Source organism: Amphiprion ocellaris, chromosome 9 (genome assembly GCF_022539595.1).
Source record: "Amphiprion ocellaris isolate individual 3 ecotype Okinawa chromosome 9, ASM2253959v1, whole genome shotgun sequence".
NCBI lineage: Eukaryota > Metazoa > Chordata > Actinopteri > Pomacentridae > Amphiprion > Amphiprion ocellaris.
The window spans coordinates 12,256,827-12,269,874 of NC_072774.1; the positions used below are offsets into that span (position 1 = coordinate 12,256,827).

General features: G+C 37.8%; 1 protein-coding gene across 1 annotated transcript in view; it reads right to left on the reverse strand.

The window, feature by feature from the left end:
* The window catches only part of thbs3a (thrombospondin 3a), a 46,599-nt gene that overhangs the window by 18,985 nt on the left and 14,566 nt on the right, over nucleotides 1-13,048 (reverse strand). The window contains exons 4-17 of the mRNA XM_055013453.1: nucleotides 11,595-11,697; nucleotides 11,468-11,494; nucleotides 11,291-11,373; nucleotides 11,058-11,109; nucleotides 10,807-10,955; nucleotides 10,251-10,388; nucleotides 8,377-8,451; nucleotides 6,798-6,950; nucleotides 4,881-4,991; nucleotides 3,874-3,981; nucleotides 3,615-3,774; nucleotides 2,832-2,950; nucleotides 2,444-2,496; nucleotides 976-1,157 (exon numbers count right to left, since the gene is read on the reverse strand). Of these exons, the coding sequence (XP_054869428.1) occupies nucleotides 976-1,157; nucleotides 2,444-2,496; nucleotides 2,832-2,950; nucleotides 3,615-3,774; nucleotides 3,874-3,981; nucleotides 4,881-4,991; nucleotides 6,798-6,950; nucleotides 8,377-8,451; nucleotides 10,251-10,388; nucleotides 10,807-10,955; nucleotides 11,058-11,109; nucleotides 11,291-11,373; nucleotides 11,468-11,494; nucleotides 11,595-11,697 (1,513 nt within the window). The remainder of the gene's footprint in view (nucleotides 1-975; nucleotides 1,158-2,443; nucleotides 2,497-2,831; nucleotides 2,951-3,614; nucleotides 3,775-3,873; nucleotides 3,982-4,880; nucleotides 4,992-6,797; nucleotides 6,951-8,376; nucleotides 8,452-10,250; nucleotides 10,389-10,806; nucleotides 10,956-11,057; nucleotides 11,110-11,290; nucleotides 11,374-11,467; nucleotides 11,495-11,594; nucleotides 11,698-13,048) is intronic.

The following is a 13,048-nucleotide window of genomic DNA, read 5'->3' on the forward strand; positions in this document are numbered from 1 at the left end:
CATTAACTTTTTTGTCAGCTCTGGTACACATAAGCATACCTGCCACACACGCAGACAAGCAGTAGACACTACAAGTTACCAGCGTTCCCTAACCACATCACATGCAAACTATCATTAGATGCTACAATTTACTGATCTCCCCTAAACACGTCGCATGCAGACTACGATAGACACTGCAATGAACCAATGTTCCTTAAACCCATTCAGACAAGCAGTAGGTGCTACAATTTACTGATGTTCCCTTAACGCCTCCCATGCAAACTACCAGTAAAAGCTACAGTTTACGGATGTTTCATAAACATCTCACATGCACACTGTTCTGAGGTGCTACAATTCACAGATATTCCCTAAATGCCTCACACGCAAACTATTGTAAGATGTTAAAATTGACCGATGTTCCCGAAACACCTCAGATGCAGTCTTTCATTAGATAGCTACAGTTTACTAATATTGTCTAAATGTCACACACACATTGTCAGTAGACGCTACAGTGAACCAGTTTACACCAAAAGCCCCACATGCAAATTATCGGTAGATGTTTTCTACACGCCTCACATGCTAACTAGTCTGAGATGCTATGTTTCACCGATGTTCGATAAATGCCTTCCATGTATTGTTAGACTCAACAATTTGTTGATGTCTGACATTGGTAGATGGTAAAATTTACAGACCATCCCTAAATGCCTCACTTGCAGGCTACCAGTAGACACTACACTTTAATGCTGTCCCCTAAAGGCCTCACATACAGTCACAAATGCATCCTGGAGCTGTAAAATGCCAACTTTATGGTCACTTCCTTGGCACATAAACTAAAATATACCACAGATTACTGGAGTTTGCCACAGAAAACTAATTTTGAATGCAGATTAAAATGCTATACCTGTATGTGCTGACAATACAAACTAAATCTGATGGACAGTTTATTGATCAGTGCTGTTCGTCCGGCAGCCGTGCGTGTTTTTTTACAATCCTCACCATCAGAGTCTTTCTGGTTGGGGTTGACGATGAGCCGGCAGTTGTCGTAGTCATCCAGGATGCCGTCGTTGTCGTCGTCGTGGTCACAGTCGTCTCCGAGGCCGTCGTTGTCGGAGTCGAGCTGGGAGCTGTTGGGGATGTCGGGACAGTTGTCTCTGCTGTCCTGGTGACCATCTCCATCCCTGCGGAGATTAAAAACTTTCACTGTTTTCATCCTGCTTCACAATTCAGGATTTAAAACTGTTACTGTTTAAAATATTTATACCTCTGTCTTTGTTTTGTGTATCAGCTCTTTCTTTTATTAAGAGACCCTTAGACAACATGGAACAGGCTTGAGATTAACTGCTGTAGAGTGGTAATGATTAACCAGTTAATAAAATAGTTGATCAATTTTCTTCTTTTTTATGTTAAAATTTTTGATTGAGGCTTCTAAAATATGAACATTTTCCTGTTTCTTTCCTCCTCTACGACAGCAAACTGAACATCTTTGGGATGGGGAACATGATCAATATTTTACAAATTTGTTGGACATTTTATTGACTACACAACTCATCGATCAATCCAGAAAATAATGGAACATGAAGATACTTGCTAATAGCAGCCCTGATGAAAATACAGCTAATAGCTAGATGATGGATAAACATATATGCTTTAACATCTAAGCTATTCTATGACTTGAATTTGTGTACATTTAAAGACATTTGCTAGAAACAAGTTTATGTCATTGTGAACTATTAATTGATTAGTTGTCAACTATTAAGTTAATCGACAACTACTTTAATAACCATTTTGAGTAATTATTTAAGAAAAACAGACTAAATTTTCTGATTGCAGCTTCCTAATAGCAAGTATTTTCCGAGTTATTTCCTCTACTATGACAACAAACTGAATATTGTTGGATAAAACAAGACATTTGTCATCTCGGGCTTTTGCAAAACCCTGACAATAAAAAAAAAAAAAAATCAACAGCTTAATTGACAACAGAAATAATCATGTCTCGTCTTAATGCACATAACATGAACTTAGTAGTTACTGCTTTGATTTAAAAAGATCCAACATATTCACTTTTACACCTAACACTTAAATTGTTTTCTGACATTTTACAGAGAATTTTATCTTATTGAGAAAACAAGTACAGCTATTTCAGTGAAAAGGGAGAAGGAGAAATAAAATGAAATAGCGACAACTTAACTAACAGAAGAAATATTTGGGAATGATTGTTCATTTCGTGCTGGTAGGTTAATTTATTTCACTGGGCTAAAACTTAATGTAGGTTAAAGCATTTAATTCCAGCAAGTAACACATTTACATAGCTGATATCCCAGTGAACTGTAGGTATGAAGAAACTCAAGCCTGTCATCAGGTATCTTTTTGCAAGTATGTGATATGTATGTTTCATTTGGTTATTCTTATTCAACACAACCAGACAAACTAGAGAACCAGAAGAAGGTGTGTGTGTCCGACATACGTGTCCTGGTTGGTGTCACAAACATCTCCCACCAGGTCGTTGTCAACGTCTGTCTGGAAAAAGAGACGAGATGTTCATGGAAACACACTATGACCTTTTTGTTAATGCCGTAAGAGAAAGACATGAAGTCCCTGAATATGGGCCAAGAGATAAATCACAGTGGTCCAAAGATGATCAACAGGTCACAGAATAAAGATAAAATAACCCTGGTACATAAATTCATAATATGAAGTCTTTCTTTTAATTGTGTATTTGTGTTTTAGGTCCCTAAAGAGTATGGAAAAAACTGAGCTATTCACATTTAGTAGAGGTATGCAGGCTGAAACACATTTGTCGTGAAAGAACATGGTTTGATTTTAAGGTTCACATGCTGACTGACTGGTTGTACCTGCATTGGGTTGCTGAGTTCAGGACAGCTGTCGCAGGCGTCTCCAACTCCGTCTCGGTCTCTGTCCGTCTGCATCGGGTTTGGTACCTTCGGACAGTTATCGAGAACATTGGGAATACCTAAACACACACACAAATGCAAACATTATTCACTCACCGGGTCTGTTTTTGGACATTAAAGGCTGGTCAGTTTGCTCCTTTCTGGATAAACATATTTGGTAGTGATGCTGATCCAAACAAACAAAATTCTGATGGTTCATCTGCTCTTAAACCAACAGTGGAGCTACAAATGTAAAATTTGTCCAGAGGGGGGCGTAGGAGGAATGTTCTAGAGGTTATCGTCGATAGCAGACACACATATTTCATGAAGACCTGTAGCTGTGGAGACTTTCTTTCTTTGTGAAACCTTCACCCTCAGAAATTATATTTCCTTGAATCAAATAACCTTCATGATGTGTATTTACATGATGTGTATCTGCTCTACAAAGCCAAAACTCTGGAACTACAAGTTTGATGTCTGGCTTTCTGACATCTGTTTTACTGTATGGAAATGTTTTAAGGTTAAAGCAGTGCTTAGTTATTGGTTATTTTGTTTATAGAATAGTGTTTTATACTATCGTATTGGGAAATGAACAATATCAATTTGATGTCCGGGGCAGTGTTTCTGCAGCTCAACTTTTTCTCTAGTTCCTGTCTCTACCTGTAGAGGACAGTATAGATTCTGTCTCCTGGTCTATCTGCAATATCAGATCATGTATGTGAGGACAGGCTGGTTGTCTCTTACCGTCTCCGTCAATGTCCTGGTCGCAGGCATCTCCCTGTCCGTTGCTGTCGGTGTCTTTCTGGTCGCTGTTGGGGACGTTGGGACAGTTGTCACAGGCGTCTCCAAACGAATCGCTGTCTGAGTTCTGCTGATCTTTGTTAGGGACCAAACGGCAGTTGTCCTGAAGGACAGAGGACACGTCATGTGGTCACATGATAGTAGCTGTTACAGCTGCAATAATCTTAGTCTGTTATAGCTGCAGACACAGTCTTTGTCAAACCTCCACGTTTTTGATGCCGTCTCCGTCTGCGTCCTCATCACACTGATCACCGATCCCGTCGTTGTCGGCGTCCTCCTGACCGGAGTTCGGAGTGAACACACAGTTGTCCTGGAGGACAAAGACACCATGTCAAACTTCAACACTGATGTCGTTAAAGTAGTGACTCTGACATTGTCAATTCACCTTTAAAACAAAAACAATGATTTAACAACATCTGCTGCAGCAGGTTAATTTAATTTACCAAAATCAAAACCCATGTCAGTTTATGTTAGAGTGGTATAAAAACAGAATTCACACCCAGAGCATATTAACTTATTACTGAGTGCTGTCTCGGATTGGCTAGCTGTTGTTTTCCTGGTTGGTCAACACACGGCAGGTAAAAAAAATCCAACGTCAATATGTGATATCCTTGTGCTGCTTATCTGTCAACATGATCGCATTCATTTAGATTTGTTTAATACAGAATACAGAAATCTCAACTCAGCAAGGCAGAGCTGCTGTTTGTTCATACAGGAGACGACCTGTTAAACTGCCATCACATGAAGAGAGAGATCTGCTGCTCTGAAAGGAGCTGAAGTCAAGCAGTATCATTTTGTGCATTTAAAATTACACACAGGATGTCATTAACTGACGGAAGAACTGATGGAAGGATAAAAGAATGGATCAAGTGATTAAACAACAAAATATCCAATACATTTATTAAAACTGTAGATTTTCCAAGTCATTTCTTGTGATTTTAACAGGTTCAAGAACTTTTGGATACATTTAAAAGGGAATATCTGTTTAAGTAAATGAAACTTTAGCACTACAGGTTTAACCTGCTGCTGGGAATATATCTTGAATATGTTTTTAATCTTCATCTGTATGTATATAACTTGTGATTTTACATTCCATTGTTTGACACTGTGATCATTTTATTCTATATTATGATACATCTGACAGGGAAATAATGCATGACAGAATGTGACAGGACAGGATACATCGATTAATTATGGATCACGTCAGACCTGTTTGCAGTGTTTGTCGTTGTCCATGCAGGGCAGCGAGCGGTCGGGATATCCGTCGATGTCCGTGTCCACTCCACATGTGTTTCCATTACCGGCCCAGCCCACGTTACACTATAAACACACACATTTCACATGCTGTCAGCGTTGCCTCATAGTAAATCATGAAAGACGATTCCATTAAATAATCAACATTTTTTATCAGAGAGACAGTACCAGGAGGACTGGCCCATGCAGGACTAATCAAAACACGTAATCTTCCAAAAAGTCAATTTACTGAGACAAATAAAGACATTAAGTCAGAACAGAACTTTATTTATGTATGGATCAATCACAGTCTGCAAATACACATAACTTTATATATGTGGTGATAGCAAAGATTTCTTATAACCAAATAATTGTGACCAAAGAAATGTTGGAAGTTTTTCTCATAATTACATTTACATTATAAGCAATGCTATAATATTGTTTCCAGTGTTTAACCTGTATATGTTTGGTAATGTCTAACACCATTGTTTAAATGTGGAAACTACACTGAGATAATCCTAATTTATAGATGAGTTTTTTATATATAAAATAAAGAAATTATCTCTTTTTCAACTATGTCCTTTAAATTAAAATCCATGAATGAAATAAAGTCCTATTGGTGCATAAATATGTCAGTCAGAGTAGCTGCACCTGGTAGTTGCAAAATATGAGTTGAATTGGTCCTTTAAAGTTATTTCAGCTGCTGAAAAATGCTGGATGTATTATAATTCCATTGCAAAGAGCAGGTAAAACAATGCAGAGGTGCAACAATAACTGCAAAACAGAGAGCATTTTGATGGCAGCTGAAGTAATACCATAAAAACAAGTCGATGCTCCAGGATTCCCAGCAAAGAAAATGTCTTATTTTAGAGAAAAATATTCATCCTTATTGTGAACTTGTGTGTATAAGTATATGGGTTAGTATGTGCATGAATGAGTGTGGCAAACATGTATAGATATGTGCATAAATACATATAATAAATACAAGTAGCAAAACAAACCACTTTTAAAAGTATCAGTTCACATGTTAATGATAAGAAAACAGACAAAAACTGAAAATAATGTTTGCAACAAAAAAAACTACATTTTTATAAATAATAACATGTTTTTTCTTATATTTGACTGCAAAATTGCATAATGTTTACTATATGTAATCTGCAAAAAATAACCAGTTTACTTTATTTTCTTGTTATTTGAAAAGAAATAATTGAGAGAATAGTTTTTTTAAACTAATTTTACAGATTTTCAGAGAAAAAAGCATCTGTTTACATAGTAAGGATTAAAAAAGGCCAAAATTGTAAATAACACACTAAAATTGATTTTTTACAAATAGTAATTTGTATTTTCACAATGTGTGACCATAAAATTACAAATTTTACTGTATTTAATACAGACATTTGCCATTATTTTAACATTTGCTACAGTTTTTGAGCATTAGAATATTTCACTCTGCTGCCACATTTGACAACTACACACGTGATGATTTTATGTTTTTGTTACTTATTATTTTGATGCTAGTCCTGTGAGGAGGAGCATTGTCTAACAAATGAACAAACAAACAAGTAAAATAATTGTTAAAGCAAAGCTTGCTTGTAGGGGATCCAGGAATCTTTGGGAATCCATAACTTTAGTTCAAAATCAGTCAGGTGAATCCCCATAATTAATAATGCTGATGTGTCTTAGCCTTAGTATGTTCTGGAACCAGGTAAAGTTGTGTTTATATTATATTTGTGTGGATTTAATTACCGTAAGAGTGATCATATTTTTTTTCCTGGAAAGCACTTTGACTTGAAGGCTGTTGTTTTAAATTTGCTGTATAATTAACGGTGACTTGACACTCGTGTGTTCCTAATGGTATTAAATAAACTTGAATTAAACAGGATCTCTGCTCACCCTACAGGAGACCTCCCCGTTCCTCTCCATGGCGCAGTGGGCGTTGGTGTCACAGGGGTTAAACGTCAACGCGTTGCACGACTTTCTGGGGAAGCAACCAGACGTCTGGTTGCCGAGGAAACCAGGTTTACAACCTCCACATTTGTACGAACCCTGAGAGAGAGACAGAGAGGGCAGGATGTTGCATCAGCAGAGTCCAGGAGAGGGCGCCGTCTCACTGAGGCTCAGCACTACCATGACCAGAAGATAAGAGAACTCAGGAATGTCTTCTGTGCAGCATGACACAGTTAAAATGACACAACCCAAAAAATACAAAAAGTGGAATTTCTTAGAGTTTTTTATTTTGCAAAAATTGAAAAAACCTGCAATCACATGTACAACAATTTTCCAAGTGTATGCAGGTGTTACCAGTACTCGAAAAAATGTTGACAAGATGTGATTATTTACATTTTTACAACCAAGACAAACTTTTTCACTGTAGTCTGCATATCAACTTTGAAAAGATGTTTCACCATGCTGAATGTATCTTTGTTTTTGTTGTTTTCTGTATCTTTGTGGTAGTTTTGTGTCTCTTTGTTGTTGCTCTGCATCTCTTTGCAATTGTTTGACCTCTTTTTGTGGTTGTTTTGCGTTTCTTTGTGATTGTTTTGCATACGTCTGTACTCATTTTGTTTCTCTGTGGTTGCGGTGTGTCTCTTTGTGGTTGTTCTGCATCTCATTATGGTTGTTTTGTGTTTCTTTGTGGTCATTTTGCTTCTCTTTGTAGTTGTTTTGTGTCTCTGTCAGTTTTGCATCTCTGTAGTCATTTTGTGTCTATTTGTGGTAGTTTTGCACCTGTTTGTGCTCATTTTGTCTCTTTGTGGTTGTTTTTGTTTCATTAAAGTGATGTACATCAGTCTGTGGCTGTTTCGTGTCTCTGTGGTCGTTTTGTGTCTCCTAGTGGTTACTAAATACAGCATGTGCTAAAAAAACAGTAGACAGAGGAGCATGTGTTTAGAAGGTTGTTGGAAGATACTGTCAGCATGGTGAAACATCTTTCTGCAGTTGATGTGCTGAGTTGAGCAAAAGAGTTTGGAGAGGCTGTAAAAATGTAAATAGTTAAATATTTGTAGTTTGTGGAGTCTTTTTTCAGTGTTGGAAAAATGTGGAAACATGAAAAAATGTTTCATCAATCTCTTTATTTTTTTTTGTAAAATAAATAAAGAAATTCAACTTTTTCTTATGTCTTGACAATGTTGTGTCACTGTAACTGTGTCATACTGCACAGAAGCCAATTCTGAGGTCTCTCTTTTCCTATCCATGGTTGTGCTGTTTCCATAGAGGTGCAGGATTATATATTGTATTTAAAAATGAGCCCACAGTGACGAAAAATGAGACAAGATACTCGTAGACTGAACTACAATCTACATCGCAGCTGTAACAGCAGCCCCACAGTTAATCTCACACCAGTTAAACTAAAACACCTGCTGTAGAAACTGGAGGCTAAAAGATAGAAATAGGCTGCAGTTTCATTCATGTTCCTGACAGTAACAGCACAGTGATGCTCGTCTGTGTGAAACAACCAGTGACAGAAACTCACCACAGTGTTGATGCAGACAGAGTTGGACACACAGGCGTCAGGTAGGTCGACACACTCGTCAATATCCGCACACTCCTGAGAAACACATTCAGCACGTTACTTCACAGACACGCTGTCACTGCAGGAAAACCACAGGTGGGACTGACTCATGATTTTCCTGCTTTGACAAGTCAAAACATTCAAACTCTCCCCTCAGCCGGGCTAGAAAGTAAACACATCTACAGCTAATTTTTAAATGTGAGTGGTGAAGGGGATCGGGTTTTTTTTTTTTTTTTTGGTGTCTATTTTATCTCACTTATTTGTCGAACAATAAACTATAGCCTTAAGAGAAATAATTAGAACAGAGAAGGAGTTTTTGGTTGTTACTGCGTAATTCTAATAATACAACCAAGAGAAGAATGTTTAGTTGTTTACTTGATCTTTCACACAATAAAAGCAAAAAAATAAATTGCAACTTTTATTATTATGAGTTTTAATTGGTGACAAATGCACAAACAAGAACACACATCCGACAAAACTACATTCTGTTTCAGGTGCCAATTGTCAGGTTTAAAAGAATAATAAAACTCTGCTGCTCTTGTTTTCTGATTTTTGAGTTCTTTGGCATTGCTGCATCTGAATACGGTGTGAAATAGGGCTGTAACAAATTATTTCATTGTCAATTATTCTCTTTATTGTTTTCCGGATTAATAAACTAGCTGCTTAATCTATAAAATGTGAGAAAATGGTGAAAAATGATATTCAGTTTACTGTCAGAGAGGAGGAAAGAAACCAGTAAATAGTCACATTTAAGAGGCTGCAATCACAGAATTTAGACTCAAACTGATTGATTATGAAAACAGTAGGAAATTAATTTTATTAGTGGACAATTAATCAATTATTAGTTGCACCTCATATAAAAACAGACATCTAAAACAGCATAATTTATTTTTTTTTCTATCGGAGCTAATATAAAGTTCTTTCTTCAAATGTAAACAAATTTGAGGCATAAAATAACTTATGTAAAGGTAAATATGTTGGATAATTTTAAAACAAAATTGTAAATTCTAGGTTTGCTGTATGTCCATGAGAGGTGCAACTAATAATTATGAGTTAAAATGAATAAGTTGTTTAGTCTATAAAGTGTCAGATCATGGTGAAAATTGCTGATTACTGTTTCCCAACAAAAAGTTATCCAGTCTACTGTCACAGAAGAGGAAAAAAATAGAAAATATTCACATAAGAGGCTATAATCACAGAACTTAGGTTGTTTTTCCTTTAAAAAAAACTCAACCTGATTTACTGAATATCAAAATAGTTGCAGATGAATTAAACAATCAACAACCAATCGATTAGTCAATTAATTGCTGCAGCTCTAAAGTAAGTGACGTTTTTAATGTTGTTTCTGTCTCCTAAGGGACACTTGTGTTCATGTTTAAGTTCTTATACAACATTACAGATCAACTGTAAACCAAAAAGGAGAAAAATGTCAACTCTTCCAGACAATTTGAGAAGCATTTTTAAATCACAGGCTAAAGTATGTGTTTTTTAGCTAAAAATATAATACACAGAGCAGTTTATTATGCAATATGTGTAGAAAATAACATCACAGTGAGACAGAAGATGTTTTTTCCAAGGATGTAATAGTGTATTTTGGTGCTCTGAGCTGTTTCACCTCCATCCAAGGTTAGCTTTAATTGTTTCCATCTGCACTCAAATACTGACTTTTCCAGTGTAAACAGCTCAGACTGTAAAACTGCTCCGACTGAGTGTGAAGTCTGGACACTGAAACATGTTAACACACACCCAGAGAGGTAGGAAACAAGCTCGCCTTTGTCAGCCACCACTTCACATGTAACATTCCTAAACAAGCCGCATTCATTCATGTGTCTGACCTGTCGGTGTGTTTTGGCGTAGTCCAGTCCGGTTCCAGCCAGTGGCGCCCCCCACAGGCCTGGAGGACAAGGCTGACAGCTGAACCCCCCCACAGTGTTCACACAGGCCTCAGGAGAGTAGCAGGGCTGCAGCTCGCACTGACAGAGCAGGAGGGTGTTACTGGTAGTTACTGCTGTTCTACTGTTGTTGTTGTACCGGTGTCATTTTTGCGGTCATTTTGCATCTCTTTGTCATAGTGTTGTGTCTGGTTGTGTTTTTTTTGTGTGCCTCTATGGTCATTTAGACTTTCTTTGTGGTTGCTTTGTGTGTCTTTGTGGTCATTTTGCATCTTTTTGTAGTATAGTGTAGTATAGTGTTCTTGTATGTTGACTGCATTTTGTAGTTTTGTTGCAGTATGTTGTAATGTGGGTGTATGTTGTAGTGTTGCTATATGTTGTGGTGTTATTGTGGTCTTGCTGTATGTTTTATTATTGTAGTGTTGCTGCATTTTGTAGTGTTGTGTTATGATGTAGTGTTGCTGTATGTTGTAGCATTGCTGCGTAGTTGTGTTGTCACCTCGTCCACGTCCCTGCAGTGTGTTCCGTTGCCGGTGGTTCCAGGTGGACAGGGTCCACAGGTGTATCCAGGGTAGTGCAGACTCTCCATGCAGGTTACTCCTTTGTAACAGGGATTTGGAGAGCAGCGGGAACGAGGTTCGTGGAAACCTGCACACAGACACACACACACAAACAGACTGGCTTCAATCAGGTCCTCGGATTTTATACACTAGTTTACGGTGACAAGAAGAAATGCAGCTGCTGACTCACCACAAACCTGACACTCCAGGATGGTGTTCCTGATCAGAGCCATCTCCTTCACCTGAGGACCAGCACACAGCAGTTAACTCCTCAGTGACTTTACTGTCTCACCTGTCCTCTGACATAAATCCTCACCTGTCCTGTCTCACCTGCTTTCTAATGTCCTTTCTCACCAGTTCTCTGATGTCCCATCTCACCTGCCCTCCATCATTTACCTTTACCTGTCTGACACTCTGTCTCACCTGTTCTCTGATGTCCTGTCGCAGCTCTCCCAGGATCTGATTGAAGATGATGAGTTGACCAATTAGAGCCTTCGTGTGATCGCCTGTCAGGAAATTTTCAGACAAACAATCAGTCATCAGAACACTAGCTGATATAGGTGAATACTGACAAGTTTCGATGAACAAAACAAATCTCACCCAGGATGGAGTTGACGTCGCCGTTCACTAAAAAACAAAAAACGTTGTCGGTCAGGATGAGAACAACAAGCCATAAGAGAGCTGCTTTAAGGGGTGTATGCTCACACTGAGATCGAGTTGAGCTCACCTGAGTTGTAGGCTGATGAGTCTCCTTGGAACGGACAGTCGGTCAGAGCTCCAGCTTTAGCAACGCTGCCCCCTAGAGCCAGTCTGAGGGACTCCACCGCCCCCTGACAGGGAAAGTGTGAGATGAAATAACACCTCCTGTTAATGCTACACCACTTATCATAGTAAGAAACTGTAAAAGTGGTCAGATTGTTCTTCAACGAATCGCATGACTTTTGGCTTTCTCAGAAAAATACAACAATAGGCTTAGAATAGTGATATTTCATTAAAATCACATTATTCTACGTGTCATTAAAAAAAATCCCATTTTCAACATTTTCAGTTTGTTTCCAACACAAGAATGGAAACAAACTTACAATGTAAGCGCTAAAACATCCATAATATATAGCGCCAACATGTTTTCCACTAACACCTGTGGGCACTTGGAAAAATGTTATACATGCTGATTCCAGTTTTTTCATCTTTTGTAGACCAAATAATCAAAGACATTCAACTTTTGTTTCTTCTTCTTTATCATTTATAGCACTCTAACTGTGTCACACTGCACAGAAGACATGGCTGAGTTCTCTCTACTTTTGTCTGCTGTTTCCATAGAGGTGCAGGACTTCATATTGCAATGAAAAATGAGCCTACAGTGAGGAAAAATGAGACAGAAACTGCTTTAAGTTCAGAGGGTTTAAGAACCAGGGGGGTCACTTACAGCTTTACCTTCTCCTAAATAGAACAACTTTAGTCTTCCAGATAAAAAAAAAGAAAAAACAAAACAACAACAACACAGAGTTAAAAGTGTTTCCTAAAACAGTAATAATAATTTGGCCTAGCAAAGGTCACTTTGTGTTTTTAAACGAGCCCCCAGAAAATGTTGTGGAAATGCCGCTATGACTCTTAAAACTTTGAAAATTAAATCAATTTTTTATCAAATGCAAAAAGAAGAAGTGCAGAATCAATCCAGCTCTCATAAATAATATAAAAAAATGACAGCTTCTTTAAGATATGACACTGAACACAAAACCCCTTTTCCACTGGCTTGTCTTGAGTGGTTCAACACCACACCACAAAGTCTACATTCACACATTGAGAAGAGAGTTTAATAAGACTGGAGCTCCATCCCTCGTGTAATACAAACACATGAGGCATCACTGCAGGCTTGAACCCAAAAAAACATTTTGTCAGTCAGTCATTATGAACACATCACTGATATATAGCTAAATTTTAACCAAAGACCTTACAGTTGAGCTTGCTTTCATAACCACTGCTTCACTGCACATCATATTTGTATGTATTATTGTCTTTCCTCTGTCTATGGCTCCAACATAAAGGCCCATTCAGATGGGATTTATGTCTCATGGGGAGGTGGAGTCATTTTAATATTACCTGCCCTGGTCAGTGATTTTAATCCACTCCAGAGTGTAGGTGAGTCTTTTTTCAGCCCTCTCTTCAGATATAATTACAACA